This window comes from Chrysoperla carnea, chromosome 1, assembly GCF_905475395.1.
Source record: "Chrysoperla carnea chromosome 1, inChrCarn1.1, whole genome shotgun sequence".
In the NCBI taxonomy this organism is placed as follows: Eukaryota; Metazoa; Arthropoda; class Insecta; order Neuroptera; family Chrysopidae; genus Chrysoperla; species Chrysoperla carnea.
In genome coordinates, this window is record NC_058337.1 from 71,104,976 (window position 1) to 71,127,600 (window position 22,625).

Genomic DNA, 22,625 nt, shown 5'->3' on the forward strand with positions numbered 1-22,625 from the left:
AATAAAATCTTGTCTCTTAAAAAAAATATTTTATTAAAATTTTTAATTAAAAAATATATGTATATAAAATATGGTGGAAGCGATGGGAAAATCACGTAATGCTTACAATAACAATGTAAAAATGTAAAAGTACTAAAGTCGTATGTGTGATCCTATCTCTGTTATATGCTTGTGAGACGTGGGTTTTAAAAATTCAAATATAAAGAAGCTATTGCTTTCGAAGCATGGTGTATTCGGAAAATACTTAAAGTAAAGTGAACTGATTGTTTAAAAAATGAGGAATTTTTCGTCCGCAAAATACTAATGTCAATTATTAAACATCTTTAGAAAACGTAGTGTCGATTACTTTGTTACAAGGTTCGTAGCCACAAATATGCGCTTTTAAAGCGTCTTCTTGTTAGCAAAATGGAAGGTTGGGTTTCAAGAGGTAGGAAAAGAATATCCTGGATCACAAATATCAAAAAGTGGACATGTCTCGAAACTTTCTGTGAAATAAAGAATGCAGCTGCAGATGAACATCAATGGAGAAAAATGGTCGCCAACTTCTTGTAAAAGATACGGCACTCCATCCTCACCATCAAGGAGTTAAAAAATGAAGTGCCATTTTCAATATTTCGCTACGATTAGTCTACCTTTTCAGCAGTTGCAGACTTTTTGTCATTTTTCTCTGCATATTGAGTTGCGAATAAATTATTTTAAACAAACACCAAAAAAATTATGATTCACAGAAATCGAAAAACTTGATTTCATTAATTCAACACTCGAGCCACGGCTAAAGCCACATTTTTCTTACTGCGGTTACCTTTATCAATCTTTCCAATGGCAGACAGAAGAATCATAGAAATTTCGCTTCATCATGGGACCCACGGTTTAATAAATTGACTGTTGTGTAAGTTTTAGCTGACAAATTACAGTTAAATGAATAACTAGTTGATTAACCCGTGTTTCGAGTTTCGACCCATTCTTTAATATTCTTCTTTATGGCCGCGAATTTGTGTCTGGCGGTAAAGTTCAACTTTTACTAAGCCTATCTTTTCTTTTCCATTGAATAATTAAACATAAATTTAACGTAATTAAACGAAAAAGCTTAAAAGTTGTTTCCTACCAATTGTTGTAATTCTTACTTCGAAAATGAAGAAGTGTCATTAAAAAAACTTTCATCCCTCAATAGAGAAGTGGCATTTTTTTTTGCCACAAATGAAAGAATAATTCATCTAAAGTATATGTAAGTAATTTTTAAAAAATTCATAATTCCATTTTTAATTAATTATTAATGAAAAGCAGTTATATTTTTGAATTAAAAAAAAAGATTTTTTATCGGTTGTGACGTATTAACACTCGTTGAGGCTGTAAGCCAATCGGAATCATGTTAAATTCACATTTTTCGGCTTATTTAAATGGAAAATTACGTTATAATATACTGAAAGCAAGTTGAAAGACAAACCATTTATTTTTCTGCATGTTGTTTTATGATTTCTCCAGGCGGTGGCGGTACTAAAGCGATGCGTCACAAAATTATTTTCAATTATAGAATTACAAGAAAATAAATTTTTCAATTAAAAATAAAATTAAAATTTTAATTTAAAAAATTTAATTTTTCTTTGTAATTTTGAGTATACTTTAAAAAAAAAAAAATTAATAAACATGCAACTTCACTATCTCTTCAGGGACGGATTTCCCAAAATCTTTCCTTGATGTAAATTATTATTACAGATAAACATTTTAAGACCATAAACTTAAAAATCTTCTTTATTTTGTATTTTTGAAATTAAATTAATATTTTTGTAGAAGTATAATTGTAAAACCCTGACCTGGGAAGGGTCCTTCCTGTTGCTTTTATACGTTATTTTATTAATGCTTTGAACTTTCGTCATTCACAAGTAAATTTATTGGCTATTGCGCAAGTGAAACTGATAGTATTCTATAAAAATACTTCGATAACAGAATGAATTAAATTTTAACAGAAATACAAACAAATTTTAATTTATTTTAATTGGTAATAAAATTCAGCAATTTTTATAAAAAAGTAATTCTATTGTTTTAGTTTGGTAAATATAAATTATCAAAATTTCTACGATGTAAGGTCAAGGATCTGTGTATGAATTTATATTTATAAACTCGTATTTACTAGACAACCTTTTTGAGGGCCGAGTGGCGCTATTTATTAATGAAGGGCCGCACTTGAAGATCATGAGCAAAAATGGTTTATTTAATAATCTGATTTCTAACAATTTTAACAATTTATTTTAAATTTATACTTTATGAAACATATCAGAGTAAATTTTTAGTCCCATTAATGTAACGTTTAGAAATATTGATGCTACAAACAAAATTTTGGTATAGGTGTTAATACAATCATTTACTTAGTCCTTTTCCGTCTGTCCGTCAGCACGATAGTTATAAAACGAAATGAGATATCGCGCTAAAATTTTTATAGCGCACTCAGGACGTAAAAAGTAAGTTTGAGTTTGAAAATAGGCAACATAGGTATGGTGAGTCTTGAGGACCCATCTAGTAAACACATTTATAATATATAGGGATGTTTGTCTCATGATTTAAAATTCCTAATAAAATAAAATCCTGTTTTTCTTTATTAAATCATCATTTTCAAAACATAATAATCAGTAATTTAGTAACAAATAATAGATATGCTTAGTATCATAATTACTGAATGAAAATATTTGCAATAATGTTCAAATAGTCTTGAATGATACGGTACAGAACTTCAAATATTTTATGTAAAATTTGTTTTGAATATGTTCTACCATCTGATATGAGGAAACTATTCGCATCGTGTGTGAGTTTTATTGGAGGCGTTTCCATGGTAACGAACACTACTTTAATTATATATTAATTGTATGGATGCATATATAATTGTTTGGATTAAACTTATGACTTAGATTGAGAATTTAATATTATTGTCTCACAAATTTAAATAAATAATTATGATAATTAACATTTGAAAAATAATATTTGTGCAATTTGATTTCTCATGTTCACAATTTTTAAGGCATTAAGTTTAATTAATTAGTGTTTTTCAATAATTTTAATTTGACATTTTCCATAACATAAACATGTAAAGAATTGAAAAATTAGTCATAACAGCCTCCTTGATCGCCAAAATTTTTAACTGGAAGCGCTGGCATCGTTTTTATTGTCCCTACCATGACTACGCACACAACGAATACTTACTCTAGTAAACTATGTTTTTCAAATACCATGCCAAGTTGTTAACGCGTTTGAGGGACACTAAAGTGTTAAAGTTAACTATCTTGTGGCTACAGATATAGTAAAATCATGTGTTTTTCACTTTTGAACACATTATGCAGAATTATTAAAGGTATACTAAGTTTAGTCCTTAGTTTGTAACGCTTAAAATATTGATACTACGAAGTAGATTTTAGTAAAGGTGTACATAAAATCACCTAATTAGTCCATTTCCGGTTGTCTGTCCGTCTGTCCGCCTGTCTGTCAACATGATAACTCAAAAACGAAAAGGGATATCAAACTGAAATTTTGATATTTTTTATAGCGTGTTTAAGACGTAAAAAGTGAGGTCGAGTTCGTAAATGAGCAATATTGGTTAATTGGATCTTGGGTCACTTTCACAACTTTTGTTTGAAACATTTTTTTGTAAGCATCACTGTTTACCCATGAGGGTGCAAATTGTATAGTATGTATTATATGGGAATATCAGTTATGTGTGTGTAATGTGACAGAGTAATCAACACTGTCTATACATGGTATTTCAATAATCAACTCAGTCAATTGTTTGTTTTCACTTGTTATATTTATACATCAACCTTTTATCAAAATATTTATATTTATATATACTTTTTTATCAAAATATTTAAATGCACCATTCTATTACGGGACGGTATAAGATGGGTGTCTACCTATCTGATAAACACGCCTATGATCGAAAAGTGTTCGTTGCTATTTTTAATCATTTTTTTTTTTAAATAACGTTTTTTTGCAGGCAAACCTATACTATTATTTTCGTAAGTGAATTATCATTCTTCTAAAATCAATTTCGATTGGTTAACAGTCTGTTCATACCATAATTATGTTAACCAATCGCATTTGGTATTCAATTCAATTTTATTCAATCTTTCTTTAAACAATATAAAAATTGTACAGAACATGTCATATAAAGAGACAGAGGTACTAGTAGGAAGGAGGAGGTATGCACATATGACTGGCTAATCAGGAACTATCTCGGTATTAATCTTTGTGTAAACCTAATTGAAAACCTAAAAAACCATAGGCGCAGGATAGCCTCAAAATGTCTCCCGAGTATCATTCATATCGTGATTCGGTTTAGGATATGGAATACAAGTGGTACTTACATGAAGTACATAAAATTTTAAACTACATATTAAAAAAATCAAACTAAAATATTTTGTCAGTTAATTAAATAGATATGTGATGATATAGAACAAAAAATCACTTTTTTAAATGAAACCAATATAATTTAAACTTCAATGTATTTATCTAGCATCCATTCAACTAAGAAGTGAAATATTTAAGGAATAAAAATTTTTACCAATAAAGGACTTTTTGTTTAAAGCTACTCTTCGTCTGGAAAATATGGACAATTATTCAATAAATACTTTATACTTCAGTTACAAAACTCGATTCATCTTTCTCCATTATAGAATTAATTATTTTACAACTTATAAATTCATTATACAGACGAGGTTCTAAATCACTTAGTTTTGAGGTCCTAAATAGCCTTTTGCAGACCGAATCTTCGCGAATAAACAATCTCCGCGGATACACATTCCCTCTTGGCTGTCTCAATTATCTTACTATAAAGTTTTAAAAAAATTTTCAGTTTTCTTTTTACTTCAACGTTATGCTTTAATTTGGATAAAAGTTTGTGGACTTTCGATATTGAGATAGCATTGATATTTTTACTGGACAACTTCAATTGAAGCGGCCAAGAAATATATCCAAAAAATTATTAACTTTATCGTCTGCCGTACGAGCCTCAAACCAATTGCCAATTTTCATTCCTGAATACAATTCTAAGTGTTAACATATTTCCAACACTTTTATCTCTCTTTAAAAAATGATATTTTCTATTAGTTGCACCATTCTCGTTATTCATACAAAATTCAATCTTAATTTAATTTTAATATTAGCTAAAATATTGTCAAATAAAGTGACGGTATTAACGGTAATTTGAGTCGGAAATCGATATCAAAAAGGATAATTTATTTACGAAAATAATTGTACGCTTGGAAAACAGACAATTTCATTTGCAGATAGGTTTTACACTTTAAACTCAATATGATCCCATCCCCGCATGACTTTTGAATCAGAGTGTGGAACGAGTTTTAGATAACGTATACATACTCAAACGTGTATTTAAAGTTTTCTCCTCGCCTCCTATTAGGAGCTATTTGCAAGATATGCAGTGGATAATAGCTCTAGTACTACATAGATAAATAAAACCATGTAGTTTAATTTCCCAGAGAAAGTTAATGTAACGGGGCCTATTTTGAAAATCTCCAGTTAAACATATTTCCGCGGTTTCTAGGCCTTAATATCGCCTTTTTAATAACTGAAAGAGAATTTTCAGCAGAATTAGTTGAACCGTTTTTTAATGGTAATAAAAAAACCGGAAAAACTGAATAAACAGAATCTGAAAAGTGAATGTGAAGCCTATGAAGGCTAACAAGACCTTTCTTTAATATTTTCCCCCCTCTAGAAAGTTAGTCGTGTTGACTACAGAGGCGCACTCACACGATTTCAGTACCACACCGACTATGTACTGCCAATTTATTATTCAATGCATTTTGATTGACCAGTGCCGTTTCATACTGGACTACCAGTATATGCAAAAATATTAAAAAATGTGTATAACAAACAAAATAATTGCACTATTGAAGTTTAACAAAAAAAATGAACAAAATAGCCTTCAAAAAAAATCATATATGTATAGAAAATTTAGATTACGTAATAAATACCATGATGTATTTAAAGATTGAATATTAATAATAAATAAAAAACACAATTTAATATTTATTTTATTTGTCAATAAAATAATAATGTTTTAAATGATTTTCTCTTAATTTTTGTAATTTGATTGACAAGATATTTTATTTATTTAAGTGGAATTATTATTATTTGTATACGGGCTTCAATAATAATTAATAATTTAAAACTTAAGGTGAAATATTTTATTCACACGACGTCTATGTATAGGTGTTTTTATAAAACAAAATAATTAATTTGTTAAATTTGAAATAAAAAAAATTAATTTGTTTTTTGAAAAAGTTGACTCAAATTCTTTGAACGGACTTTCAGTTGAAAAACTTTCTACAGTAATAAGATTTTTGTGCCTCTCCTTGTTTTTACAACAAATTAATAAATTCAGTCCAAGTCATTTTCACGAGAACTGCGCAAATTACACAGGGTGTACCATTAATATTTAATAGTCGAAAAACGGTGGAAAGTCTTTATATCCTTGGATCTGACTGATTTTTTACGAATCAGGGCTTCATAATTATAGTTCTAAAATTTTAAGAGTTGATCGATTAATATGAGGAAAGCTAAGATTTTAATTATTATTTATAAGGAAAGTTGAAATTAGGAAATAAATATAATTAATTATGACTTATTAGGAAAGTTAAATAAATATATTAAATATTTAAAGAGAAATTTACGTACAAAGTTCTCGAAAGCAAAATCGCATTTTTTTTTCGAAATTTTGGAATTTCTCATCGAAAAAATTGAAAACAAAATTTCAAACTTAGAAAATAACATTTTAACATTTAGGACGAAAATTTGTCTATAGATCTTAAACTTAAACATTAATTGATTTCACTTCGTACAATTTATCTTATTCAACAAATTTCAGTATTCCTAATTCTTAAAAATAAAAATCACAATAACGAAGGTGCGCCAGATCCAAAAACTCCAAAGGATTTTTTGTCTTAGAATTCCATCTTCTTCTAGCCATCGTTTTTCTGTGGCTCACTATTATCGGGCACCCAGTATAGATAATTGGAGAGTTTCAACAATACTTTTTGTGAGCAAAATTTGTAATTTATTATTTTATGTATACGTGAAAATAAACGGTAATATTCAAAACAATACGCTGATTTATTATGTCTAAAAATTGATATTTGACGAATTTTAGGGATTTTTCTTATGCTAAGGCAGGAGCACAAACTCACTAAGGACCTTCCAAGTATGTGTTCGTGATTAGTTGTGACTTACAGCTGCACCCAATAGTCCAAAGGTAAACATAAATATGTACAACTTGTTTTTATTTGCAAATTTATGAAAAAATTTTAAAGCAATTTAGTTTTTACAAGCTTTTATTAAGTTTCACCTTCTCGTTGTTTGTAATCCAATATTACAAGCTTAATTTCACCTACTTCCCAGTTTCCGATTGAGCTATAATTTAGCATGAGCAAGTAAATATTGATTCATTGCATATTTTTATGGTATAATCTGATTTTCCCATCGCTTCCACCATATTTTATATACATACGTTTTTGAAATTTAAATTTAAATAAAAAATACTCTATAGGGACAACCTTTTATTGTATTAAATAATTTTTCTTATCGTCTCACATACATGACTATAAGTAAAAATTTGAGGTGCTCCAAACTATCCTTGATATGAACGCATCCAGTTTTTACAAATAGTCCTGTTTTAAAAATTCCTTTGTACTTTTTGGTAATAAAAGTTTGTGGCCTAAAAATTATTTTTTATTTAAAGTTTTATTAAACAATGGATAGCCCATCCTATTGTTTTGATTTCAAAATTTGACCTTTTTTGCAATTAAAAAGTTGTATCTATATATAGAGTATGTATAAATATAATTGCAATTATTATGATAGATAATCTTTTTGGATTCTACGTTCTACCAAAAAAAAAGGTTTCATAAACTTCATTCAAGTACTTCTAATAAATATTATATTTAAATATCTTCACTCATATAATACAAACTATTTGTATAAAGTGTAAGTAGAAAAGGATAGTCTTGTTAAGATGTAATAGCGCTATTCTTTTCTACTTACACTAGTGTAGTAGACTTATTCAAAAAGAACAACTTAATATGATATTTCATGAGTATATTGTAAAATTATAAAAATTAATTGTGTTTATAGACATTTTTGTGATTTAATGGGACAAGTATTAAAATGTCAAAATACCTTTTCAATCATGTATCATGTGTATTTTATTTTTAGCATTCCGTAACATACGATAGAAACGTATTATTGTCCTGACCTTAATCAAAATATGCAAACAAGAATATTTTTGAATTATTTTTCTTTTCATTAAAATAAATTACCAATTTTCTTTTTGGATAAATAGATGATCATTTTGTATGTTCTTGTAAGCGGTGATTAAATATGCCCTAAAATTCGAATATCTCAAAATATCATCAAAAATACGATAAATACGAAAAAAAATAAATAAATAGTTAATTTAAGGGACATAAAATTCACTGGATGAGATGGTCCTTTTACTGGAATCCAGTAAAAGGGAATTAAAAAGTTGTGTAAATTTTTGGATGTGCATGCCTTGAATATACCTATGATTTAACTAAAATTAAAAAAATTACGGTTTCCGTTTCCAAATATACTTATGTTTCGAAAACGAAAAATCAAGCGAACATCAAATTGGGGTGACACAACCGTTTTAATAAAATCTGCGTGACCAAGATCGTTATATTAATAAAACTGTGGTTGGGATATTAAGTTTTTCCCTTGGACAAGTGTCTTGAATTTCGGATTGCCAAGACAGTATTTGAATTTTAGGGTTTATTGGAGAAGTGCATCTTTAAATTCACTTTTTTAATCTCAAAATGAGCCTTGGTCGACTTTAGAAAGATCAAAGATAACAGACAGCGGATTTAGTGAAAGAGGCTATCTTTAATTTTTTTTAATAGCTTTTTTATGCGTGTGTGTACACATATTTTTTGATAAATGTGAATCGATGAATTATTTCAATGAATAGGCACCAAAGTTGAAAATAAATTACCCTCAAACGAGAATTTTTTGTAAATAATACGTAAAATTTAAAACCTTTTGAAAGAAATAATAAAGTTTTTTAATTAAACACTTCAACCAATAATGTCCTTGTGTTATTTTTTTTTCAATGTTTGTCTGAAGAGAGAGTAGCCTTTTTTATCATTTCTTTACTATGGTATGAAGAAGAACCGTAGGATCACGGTTGAATGAACCCATTTCGCACTTAACCGGTTTTTTAGTCTAAACAAAGAAAAATTTCATTTATAAACTGTTGAATTACTACTAAATCAGTAAAATACTAAAACTTGTTGCACGAGGCCGGTTTCAAACTTGACCGTTTTTTATTTTGTTAAATAAACATAACCGCGTTTTGTTCTTGACATTATCCAACGCTGAGTGGCAAACGATGAATGTTCGTACATATGATTTTTATTTATTTAGTGTTTAATTTTGTATTTTATTATTATTTTTTAATATAATTTTTTGTAAATAATAATAAGTATCAATATTTAAAAATATAAATATATTTTAAATGCAGTTAGAGTCACATAATGTTTTACAAAAAAATATCGCGTTTTTTTCGATTTGCTTATTCCATAAAATTTTTTGTTGATGTTTACATAATTTCATAAAAAATAAAATGTGAATTCAATGTCATTTTTATTTTATTCTTTGAACAATTTTTTTTTTTACGTTTGTAAGAAAATTTAGTGTTAGATTACCGGAAAATAACAAAAGAGACTTCATTACTGGAAAGGTCCCAATTTTCTCAATAGACTTCCAATCTTAAAATGCCCTTTATTAATCTGAAGTAGAATCGTTTATGGAGGGTTAAATTATCCTACTTTTGTACTTTTGAACCTTCATTTCCGTTCAATGTCGAAAAATCATGAAAAAAGTTAATTTTCCAATTTTTTTCCCGATTTTTGGGGAGAAGTTGTAGTACAATAAATTTTATTATAAATCATTTTTATTAATTTCAATATTCAGTAATGACAAAGTTACAGCACTCTGCAAATAACTTATAAACTTTTTTATTTGAGTTTGCTGTAGTATATTTTTTATAATATTAGAAAAATGAAAAATGTTAATATGAAAAATTCAATTTTTCTATTAAACTTTGAAGTTTGTTTTACTATAAATAATGTTTTTGAAAACAGAACACTAAAATAAATTTTCCGAAGATGAACGATGAAAATAAAGAAAGGATCGAAAATATACAAGTTATACATGGAATACAACATTTCGCCTGAATGAAGTAAACAAAATAATTTTAATTTGAAGCTTAGCCATAAAATTTTATCAAGTCGAGGCCATCAGACAGAGAAATTATAAACAAAAAAAATAGAAAAATTTTACAACGTCTGTGACGCGTTTATACCTGAACCAGAAATAAAATTGTTTTTTACTTTTTAAAAAATGTCAGGTAATATTCCTATGTTATCGGAAATTAAAAATTGTATATAAAAATATAAAATATTTTTCAAATCTGGATAAAAAAACAATTCAATTTAATTCTCATAGGTGATTCATAAAATCACGGACAAGGTAATCAAATTAATTTCATAGGATATATATTTTCAAATTATGAAAATATAACTTGCATGTTTTTTAAATTGATTTTTTTCTAAAAAAAAAAAAAAAAAAAATACTAAAAACTACAAAAAAAAATTTTTTTTATGCGATTTTTCATGTAATTTTACGATTGAAAATGGTTGTTCTAAACTATAAATTAGAACGCCAGTGACGTCAAAACATCGTTTTAGCAACACCACCAGACGGAGAAATGATAAAATAACATGCAGAATGATAAATGTTTTTTGTTTAATTAAACGTAAATTTCAATAGAAAAAACAGAAAAATGTAAATTTAGTGTGATTCGAATTGGCTCACAGCCTCAGAAATATAACTTTACGGGTGTAAAGACGTTACTACCGCTTGTTTTATTCAAAAATATAACTCTTTTTTTGATTAAAAATTAATAAAAAATGAAAATATTAATTTAAAAAAAAATTTCTTAAAAATGCTGCTTTAGATGATTTATTTTTTCATTTATATATGAATTTGTGGCAAAAAATTAATGCAAGTTCTCTATTATGTGTAACTAAGAAAAATAATTTGTGAATAGCTCATTTTTTAAATTAATAAAAATTTCAAAGGGAATTCTAAATATTAATCTTCAAGTCAGAAAAGGTATATGGTCCTAAAGATAAAATTATATTTCTTGTTGCTAAAATTAAAATTTATTTATCTAATATGACTATAAGTTACAATGCGTTATGTTCTCTTTAAAACATATCTAAACTTTCTATTTTCTCAACTTTACTGGGTTATGTTTTCACGAGTTAGCCTTTTTTGTGTAAGCGACATTTAAAGTGTGTTACACACTTTTAAAGTTTTCGAGTCTATATGCTTATAATGTAAATCTTTTAAAATTAATTTAATCATGTCACCATATGAAAGTATATTTAGTTCTTGATATTAGGTACTGTGTTCGTTCTTCGTACAACATAATTTTTCTATTGATTCTATTAATTATGAACTTAATTTTATTAACATATTCTTTCACACTTAAGGTGGTTGTTTCATGAAATCATTAGGTAATGTAGGAATATGATTGATTATATTTCTCTAAATTTTTCTTAGATACAATTACTACAATTTGATTGTTATTGATCACATGTAGTGTATAAAATTTACATCATTTTTTCAATTATATTAAAACAAAATTTATAAACTTCAAAATTTTAATATTGAACTTATATGAGGGTGGCTGAAATTAGTAAGTAAGTTATGATGTTTGAACTATGCGCCAATACAATCACAGTGCAGGTACACGGTTTGGATGCATTCGTAAATTATATTAGAAACAAGCGAAAACAAACCATTGACTGAGTTAATTGTTGAAATATCCTGTATAGAAAGTGCTTGCATTAAGTATTTTTAACACGCTTATATTAACTTCACTTGTATGTATGTATGTTTGTGTGTAACTCTCTAATATCATACTCATGCATAGGACATCAGCAGTTATATACATTTATTATAATATCGATAACCATACTATACATATATACTTAAAACAAGCAACAAGCGTGTTTTTTAGTTTTTTAAACTATATTTTATCAATAAGTTAGAAGAATTTAAAACACCAAAAGTTTCGCCCTCATTTGAACCCTCAAGGGATGTTTACGAAAAAATGTTTCAAGCAAAAGTTTATTTTTTTAATAGGAGCATTTTTTATACTTAAACTTTTGTTCAATCTCTAATGGTTCACAAGATGGGCTCAACGGGCAAACGGAAATGGACTCTCCCACTTTTGGTTTTTAAAATATGCCAAAAAACATAATTTTTCCGATATTTTAGGCGTTTTTTCTCGTGGAAGCCATTCCATAAAAAATGGCGTTATCAAAAATTTTTGATGCTCATTATAAAAAGCTCCTATGAAAATTCAAAGATCCCAAAAGCTCGTATAGGAATATACGATCCCCATTTTTCCGCCCATTTTTCGTTTTTGAAACAGGCCAGAGTGATAAAAGTTTTTGCAAAACAATATGCCAGGGCCTAAAAGAAAGCAGTTAAAATTTTGGTACGATATGACTATATGAGAAAAATTTCATTGCGATGATTATTTCAGAAGATTCAGGATGTTAAAGTCCAAAGTGCCAATTTTGCTTGAAAATCGAACATCTTCGTCCAAAAAGGCCGTACCTACGGGAATTTTTTATGGCTATATTCAAGAGAAATAAACAATATTTCGAGTGCTAACAAATTTGTTATAAAATAGTTTTTAAAACTTTTGGTACGCTTCTAAACTTTATATATTTATGGATCAAATTTCCCACTTTTTCAACCCTTCGTTCAAAGCGCCAAAAGTTTATACAAATTTTAAGCCGCGGATTCTAAAACTAAAAAGAACAAGATATCAAATGAGCTATTTCGAGATACAGCTGTTTGAACTTTAGGTAAAATTTTGTATACAAATTTTGTTCCTTTAATTGATTGTGTACATTATCAAGCTGTAGTTTTTTTTGTAAATAACTTGTTACGTATTACCTTTTCGACTTTTAGTGTAATTTAACAAACAAAATAGTTGACAAGATTTCCTACTATTTTCTAAATGTTTTTGGTATCAATACCTACTCTGAATTATGATTCGAAATCTTGTTCCTTATTAGTGTACATTATTAATGCACTTATTATCTTACCATCCCTAACTCAATATTAGTTTGTTTATGTATTTATCGGTTTTGTGAGAATTATTTCAATAATGGAACAATTTTATAAATCGTTTATTTCTTCCTCCCAACTTGTTCAAGTCTTAAAATAACTTACGTATAACCAAATTCTCAGTTGGCTAATTATTTTATTGAGATTATAATAATAATTTATGTAATAAATGATAATTAAATAACTAAACTTTGTCGCGAACGTCACATCATCCTTCCCCGTCCACCTTTATATTTTAGCCTCTTGATTTGAATAAGAACTACATACTTATTTGAAAAATAAAATAAATAAACCGTTTTAAAATATTATAAAAAGCCTGTAAAGCTTTTTAAAAACAATCTTTATTCATATTATTTTTAATGCTGTTCCTCAATGTCAAGCATATATTGTTTACCTTCTATGATTGGTAGGCGTTGAACCTTAAAAAAGTTTGTAGCATGCGAAGTAGACACGATATTAAAATTATCAATATGTGATTTTTTACATATTATAGAAAATTTTAATAAAAATATATAGCAGTCGGAATCCATTAAAATCTAAACAAGCTCAAATCTTTCCAATAATGGGTCCCGACTGTTATTTTACTCATAAGTCATTTAAGAGCCGTAAGTGATAGGTAAGTTATAATTTGAGTCTTCATGAACAAAGACCCCTCGTAGGATAAAATAAATATTATGATTTATATTGAATTTAAATTATTTTAGATTATTGATTTTTCGTAATATTCTCAAGGTAACCGAAACAAAATAATTAGGATATTACCTTGTACAAAATGTTTGTTTGTAAATATTTGTAAACTCTTTTAAAAATATGATCATCTTTTCGTATGTTTAAGGACGATTATAAGATATATGTTTTAATCATTAACCTGTATCTAATAATTGGGGAAATATTACAAATTTTTATAAAATTTGCAATTTTTTATTTTCCAGCATTTTTGTTTTTGAAGTCTAATTTTTATAAAATAAAATAATGATAAATAAATAATGGGGGTTTAACCTCCGTTTTTCTGACGCATGCCTAATCACAGAGGCCACCCACATCATTATTTGTTAATCTTTATTTATTCCATTACAAACATATCTACAATTATACATTTTTGATGTGGGTGGAGTCGGTTACTTCGTTCTTTTCCAAGCGACGACAATGTGATCAATTCTGCACTCCCATTAATTATAAATTGTTCACACTGCCGCTGCCTGGATTCGAACCAACGCAACCTAAGTCTAAATAGTCCAACGTTCTAAAACTAGCGCCTTAGACCGCTCGGCCATTTAGGCAAATTTTTATAGCGTTATATGTTAAACTTAATATTATAACAAGAGACCATCATGATATTTTTTTAAAGTAACGATTGAAAATATATATATTATTATTTTTTAAAAACTAAAAGAGGCACCTTTTGCAGGCTGAACTGAAAAATAAAAAATAATTTCTATAATTTAAAAAAAAAAATGATGAAGAAAAAAATATTATCGTAAAAAAGCGTGGGGTGCTTTTTTGATGACTTTACTTTTACCAGTACCTGTTAATAAAATATTTTCAATCATTCAAATGAAGCAAAGCACTCTTTTTTACGATAAAATGATTTTTTTCCCTCAATTTTTTTTTTGACCTTATAGAAATTATTTTCTACTTTTTAGTTCAGCTAATTACAAAAGCGTGTTTTTAAGTTTTTTAAACCAATATTTATTAATTTTAGACATTGCATCATTACATTTTTCTTTAATAATGATTTCATATAATTGAACGAATCTTAAAGGTTATGACAATGCTACTTTCTTTTCCAAAAAATATTTGCTATTTACGCATCCATACCACAAACTATGCTAAAGTATAAATTTTTTGGACGTAAACATGAATAAAGAACTTAACTGCAAAACGTCAAATATGCTTACTCACAAAACCATTTATTTTAACAAAAAATGAGTTTCGTTGATTTTTCATGAAATAATGATTCTACTTGAACACAGAAATTCCTCCTTTTGAAGAGAAAAGCCTATGTACCTCTCCATATATCCACATGTTCCTAAGTCACATTAACATTCACAAAATTTAACAGTTTGGTTTTGGTTTTTGTTTGAGTTATGGTGATATACCTATAATTAGATTGTTTATTTAAAAATGAAACTAGTCTCGTTTTTACCACCATGAAACAATCCACCTTGAAGTTTAAGAAGGTCCGATTTTTTTGCGTTTAATAAAAAAATACATGCATAAGTAATTCGAAAATCCGGATAATGAGCCCTAAATGAAAAGAAAATTTGTTCTCCTGCATTTTGTATGATTAATAAGTACTAAAAAGCTACCTACTGAGTATAAAGTTTAACCGTAGCCATTAGCAAATCAACTTTACAGAAAATGTTTTTTTAAAGCTTACAAGTGGAATCATCTCTTTTCGACATTTCTTCTAAAATTAAAAAAAATATTTCCAATAAAAAACTCAAACTCAAACAAAAATTCCAGAAAATTTTCTCCTCCGTATATTTTATGATACAACTAGTTCTTGTCACGGATTTTATTTCCCAAAAGGCAGGTAAAAAGAATTTTCAAAAGATAATGAGTGAAATTTCAGAAAAGTTAAGGTATTTTCTATTATTGAGTAAACATGAAACACTTCGACAGTTAAACTGCATTGTTGGTTTCCTTCCATATTTTTGGTTGAAGAGTTTTTTTTTTTTTTTTTGTGAATATTTGACATTTTAGTACCTTTAAACTTCGATCTTTGTTCTTATTTTGTTTGACTTAGTTTCAAAAAATAACAGAAAATGTAAATATGATTCGATCAAAAATTAAGTACACAAAGATGATTATATGACCCGGAATTTCTATTTGTTTTATTCAAATAATCAAGGTTTAAAACTTTTACGTCAGACAAAAATCCATAGCCCTATGTAGCTAATATAGTATTATTATTTTATTTGTTTATAATAAGTTTTAAGTAAATCTTTAATAATAGTTTAAATAAAAAAAAAAAAAGATTTTTAATTATTCAAAGTAATAATATACGTCTAGGTAATAACATCATATCTCTTTTATCCATGCACAAACGACAAGAAGAATGAATAATAAGCAACTCGGGCAAAAACCATATATACAAACACCATTCACTTGTATTAAGTAAAATATACTTAACAACGAACATACTTAAGTTTACAATAAAGACACTTAGATTTCATTGTAAGGTAGTTAGTGCATTGTTACTTAAAAATACTTACCTATAATATTTTTTAAAAATAAAATTGTACTAATTGCTAAACAATAATACAAATTATTTTTCGCGATCAAATTCGATCAAAAATCTGTGATATAAAAAAATTAAAAAAATTTTTTTTTAATGTGTTAATGAGATATTAAAGTGAATTTTTCATTGAAAAATTTGTGTTGCAGATATGTTAAACAGTACAGGTAATTTTTTTAAAAACATTATTTCCTCAAAAATTAAGAATTGATTATAAAGTTTATTTAAAATTAAATATTACAAATTTATTTAATTTTCCTCAAGTTTTCGTTGAATAAAATTTAAATAAAAATTATTTATTTATGATTATTTTTAAAGAGTATGAAAGTGAATTTAAAAAACAATTATTATTATAAAATAACAAAGGAAGAAATTATATTTTTAATATGACTTAATATCTGACCTTTTCTTTTTATGTAAGATTTTTAATTCATTTTTTTCTCTTGTTGTAAATATTAATTATTATAAATTTTTTTGTTTATTTTTTAATGAATTATTTTTTAAATATTTTTTGTTTAATTATAAATTTACCAATGCGACAAGTTTGATATTTTTTATTATTTACTATTTAAGACGATCAAGTTTTTTTGAATAATGCTTGTATATACATTTGTTTAAAATTATTAGGTTTTCCCTATATTAGCTCCAAAAAATTTTAAAGGACTATGAAAAAACAAAATAGTAAGGAACTGCCCAGAATTGAGGTGGAGAAAAACATTTAAGATAAAACCATTTTGCGTCTAGGATAAATAATAATTTAAAACGTCAATTTTTGAGACAAAAGCGAAATTAAAAGTTAATTTTAGAGATGACCCTCTTTTACGAAATGCATTTTTGCATTTGAGCTACATTTCGAACACAAAACATTATGAAATTATGCTTACAAATGTAGGTTTCTACAAAACACTCATTGAGATCTCCTAATAAAACTGTTATTATGTCGCAAAATTAATATCTTTGTACTAAAAAGTCTACCTGTAGCGAGATTTTTCCTCATTTATTGACCGTATTGAAATACAGTATTAAAGTGAACTAGAGGTGTTTAATATTGCTTCACACTATAAGGTTTTTTTTCATTGTCCCAGTGATTTTGATAATATTTGTAGTGTTGTATTATTTTGAACTTGTTAGTAAAAATTCATTTTTAGATAGAAACATTTACTTTACACATATAATTCATAGTTAAATGTTACAAAATGGTTAAAAATTTTTATTAAATCAATGATTTTCAGATATACCTCATATTATTTTTAATCACTTATAGCTTTGAATCTATCGTAGAGTGTAATAAAACTGCCATTTACATATTAAGCAACTTGTGAATTTACTAAAAATAAAGTTCATAATTAGAAGAATAAATAATAAAATAATACTGTATGATGAATAATATACCTATAATTTTGTAAAAATATGCACAAGAATATTTTCGGCACGGGTAATTTTGCTTGAATACTGTCAATTAAGTGATAGAATACCACTTCAATTCGAAACTCATTTCGAAAATTATTTCTTAAAAAATAATCCTCAGTTTTGGTATGAATATTTATGAAATGAATAAGAAAAAATTCTCTGTCAATTTCTACTGAATGAATTTAATTAAAGGAAAATCGTTTTATGAGGAATCATTTTTTACATAAAGTGATCTTTAATCTCTTATCAGTTACGAAACCGAGTCAACCGATTGTGGTTATAATTGACCATGATCATCTTGAAAATGCCTCCCTTTGATGACAACTACGTTTTCTTGAAACATTTTTCTGTATCTAACTTAACCTACAAGATATTTCCCAATACAGAGGGGTTAAGGAATTCTGGAACATACTGTATAATTTGAAACATTTTTAATAGGAGGAATTTGGTCATGTCAACTTCAAGGGTCTGGTTGTGGGAAATCTGAAGTAATAGATACCTACAAACAATTAGAACATTATGAACAATTAGTATGTTATAGACTTCTAAAATTAATACAGAGAAAAATGTGCTCACCGTAGAGTATTTGATAATATAACTACATGTTTTTATACCATGCATATATGAAATATACATAGTATATTAAGTTTAGTCCCAAGTTTGTAACGCTTAAAAATAATGATGCTAGGAAAAAAATTTGGTCATAGCTGTTCATAAAATCACCTAATTAGTCCATTTCCGGTTGTCCGTCCGTCCGTCCGTCTGTGGTCACGATAACTCAAAAACGAAAAAAGATATCGAGCTTAAATTTTTACAGCGTACTGAGGACGTAAAAAGTCCTCAGTACTAGAATACCACTTCAATTCGGTCTTGGGTCCGTAGGACCCATCTTGTAAACCGTTAGAGATAGATCAAAAGTTTAAATGTAAAAAATGTCCCTTATAAAAAAATAAAATACTTTTGTTTGAAACATTTTTTTGTAAACATCACTGTTTACCCACGAGAGCGTTAAGTAGGTGCAAATTTTATAGTATGCATTAATATAGGAATTGTGTGTTGCCTATTTAAAAGTGAATATCTTTTGTTATTTACGTGACGTCAAAAAAACAAACAATTGCGCATCAACACTGTCTATACATTTTTGTATGTGTTATGTGATAAAGAAATCAACACTGACTATGCATGGTATTTCAACAATTAACTCAGTCAATTGTTTCTTTTCACTTGTTATAAGCTATGTTTGTTGTTATTCTCATTCAAAATTTGTTATTGATCCAATGAAACTTTCGATAGACATAAAATATTATCTATCCATAGCACACGTTCTGATAACGATAACAATAAAAAATGGTGGAAGCGCCGTGAAGAATTTATCAAATGAACGAATTTTAGAAAGAATAGATTTATCTTAATACAAAAAGTCATTATAAAAATTAAGCATAAGTAAATTCTAAAGCACAAGCTTTTAAAAAGATTTTAAAACAAATATTTTTTTATCGAATAATAATGACGCTTTAATGTATATGTTTGCATTCTTTGTTTGATTCCTGACGGGTTCATATAATGTAATATCTTTTTTACTTTCTATTACAATAAAAAAGTAAGGTTTTTTTTTAAACTATACAGACTTGAAGAAAGCTTTTCAAATAAATTCAATTTTTTAATGCTTTCGTTATTATATTATTTTTTTAATCATATTATTAATTGTGTTTCCATTCGACTTGCACATGTTCTGCAATTTTTTTGAACCAAAAAACAAACAAAGAAATAACGTAAAATTTACTAAAATCTTGTAGTAAAATGTCTTTTTATACCATGTATATATGTAATACATATCAAGGTATACTAAGTTTAGTCCCAAGTTTGTAACGCTTAAAAATATTGATGCTACGAACAAAATTTTGATATAGGTGTTCATAAACTCACCTAATTAATTCATTTTCGGTTGTTCGTCCATCCGCCCGTCTGTGAACACGATAACTCAAAAACGAAAAAAGATATCAAACAAACAATTGACGGAGTTAATTGTTGAAATACCATGTGTAGACAGTGTTGATTACGCAATCGTTATTGTTTTTTTACGTCGTGGAAGTAAAAAAAGATAGCCACTCTTAGATAGCTACACCTTCATATATGTCACACACATATAACTGATATCCCATATAATACGTACTATATAATTTGCGCCCTCACGGGTAACAGTGACGTTAACGAAAAAGTAAAAGTCAAAAGTACAAAGTATTTTCTCTTTTCAATCAGTAAATCAGCTGTCAAAAGCACGTTTAAACACAATCATACAAAAATTTCTGCAAAATAAATAAATAATTCTATAATTGTTCCATAATTTTTTTATTCAATGAAAATGATCAGTTGGGTGACCTAACGAAAAGTTCATTTTTTTATTATCGCGGTGCTGAGATCTTAAAAATATACTCGAATATCCTTAGTTATCATGTTTATGTGTCTAATAACATGTATCACATATGTAACATAGTTCTTGAATATCTTTAATGACCACAAAGAAATTTCAAAAATTAAAAAACATAGGAAGTTGAAATTTAGAATACAAATGTCATATGTTTAACAAGTACTTGATAAATTCAAATTTATTAGCTGGAAATGACTATTTGATTTTCACGTTTTAAAGATTCAAAAGTAAACCCTGATTTCAAATAAATAACTTTTTCTTGTAAAATATAGTGCCTTACTCAGATCCCATGGGTAAATGGCTAGAAAAGAAACCACACTTTACACACTTCGAATTAGAAATGTATCTAATGAGAAAAGTTAACTTTTCGTTAAAATATTTTTTAAAAACTGGATAATTTCTAAAGATTGTGAAAGAAAAATCCCACATAGGTTTTTTATTAGATTAGTTTTTTTTTTTTTAAGAATGTGGTGAATTTAAAGTGCAAATCTGTCATTCATCCCATCCCTTATCAGTGTGATGGTGAGTCTGTATAATCCATTTCTGGTAGGAATCAGAATCTAAAACGTTATCTCAAGAACGTACGCAATAACGTTTTTGCGTTCTCTCTTCGACATTTTACCACCATTTACCTATTTACTATTTGCTAATTGTTTCATTTAGTTTTTATTTATAAAAATATTTTCGATTTGTCTGTTCGGTTTCTAATAATGGTACACAATGAATGAACGCATATTGTAACAGTCGCTGTTTACCATGATACAAAGTTATATAAAAAGATTTATTAGATACTTTCCATTAAATCTAAGAAAAATCGGAAAAACACTATGCAACTGTGACAATAATTTTATCTAGACTTATTTGTTTGTTTATTTGATTGTTTATATAGGGTGTCTTTTTTAAGTTGACATATACTTGAAACTGGAAAAATAATTTTTATTGATAAAAAAGCTTCAAGCAAAAAATGCTGGGTCTATAGACGCACATTTATGCAGACATTAAAATTGATCCAGATTTCAGGCTGAATGAAAAGTTCACTCTATTCCATACTTGAAAATAGATAGATGAACACTTCAAATTCGAAAGTTGTTGTGATTAAAATGGTAAAATTTTTTGCTTGAAACATTTTTCCGCAAGTCGAACAATTTAGAGAAAAAATGACTGAAAAGTTTTACCCAAAAATTGTTTTTTCGAATGTTTTCTGAGGAATCTAGGCACTCTTGGGAAAAAAATTTTGGGGTTTTAAAAAGAACAATTTTCTAATTTAAAGTGTTTGTCTAAGGTTTGCAGTTATGAGTTAGAGGATGGTTTTAATTGAACCAGAAAACTTATATTGAAGTGAAATATGTAACCTTAAAAGATGTGCAATGTCTTTGAAATTGACATTTTTCGTTTGAAGCATTTTCCTCGATTTAAACTTATTTTACGAATTTCACGCATATGCCTATTTTGCTGTTTATATAGAGGTAATCTGTTCGCGTCAAACCTGCTAGAAATTGCCGTATGTTTATAGCAAAATTTGGTTTTACGGGAAGAGTGAATTGGCTTGCGTTCGTTTATTATTAGCAAGTTTAGCGTTCGTTTATTATGAGCACGATATGATGCCAGAGCATATATTTAACATTACCGACAATAACATCATCTGTGTTCATCAAGACAATTCATAGTTTTTACACCACTATAATGCACCATCCCATACTGCATTCATAATTCGTGATCATTTCGTCAACAACTCAACCCATATCGTTCCGCAACCACCGAATTCACTTCTGGCTGTTCAGCAAGCTCAAAAGACCGCTCCGGGAACACCGTTTTGACGGAAGACGGCAAAGACGGAAATGAAGCCAATCCCGGAAAGTGACTTCAACCAGTGTTTCGAAGATTGGAAAATCCGTTGGCATAAGTGCATTGCATCGGGAGGGGATTACTTTGAAGGGGATGAAATTGATTTGAAAGAATAAATAAAGAATTTTCAAAATAAATACAATGTCACCTTATTTTTTGGGCACAGAGTATTTTGTTTTAAATGTAACAAACTAGTAGTCCATAATGTATCCATCGGATTTAGGTTTCGAAATACTATTTTCAGTGATCAATTTTTTTGACATGAGTTCAATGTCTATAAGAAAATTCACTTTTAACCGACACTTAGTAGAATAATTATTTATAAGAATATTTTTAGTTTTAAGTAGCTGTACTATAATTATGTATTGTGGTGAATTTATACTACTTATGTAATTTTCTTACTACTTATGTAATTTTTTATTTTGGAATTTTACGGGGAAGTTTTATTTTTCTTATAATAATACAAAACAAATA

The 22,625-nt window shown here is 27.4% G+C and overlaps 1 protein-coding gene across 2 annotated transcripts in view; it reads left to right on the forward strand.

The window, feature by feature from the left end:
• LOC123291131 (elongation of very long chain fatty acids protein AAEL008004-like) overlaps window positions 1-22,625 on the forward strand; it is a 57,902-nt gene that overhangs the window by 1,995 nt on the left and 33,282 nt on the right. Inside the window, exon 1 of one of the 2 annotated variants that reach the window (XM_044871598.1) lies at window positions 16,357-16,635. The exons of the other annotated variant lie outside the window; for it this stretch is intronic. Within the exon in view, the coding sequence (XP_044727533.1) occupies window positions 16,620-16,635 (16 nt within the window). The 5' untranslated portion in view covers window positions 16,357-16,619. Of the gene's footprint in view, window positions 1-16,356; window positions 16,636-22,625 lie in introns of those variants that run through there. 2 annotated transcript variants of the gene reach the window in all.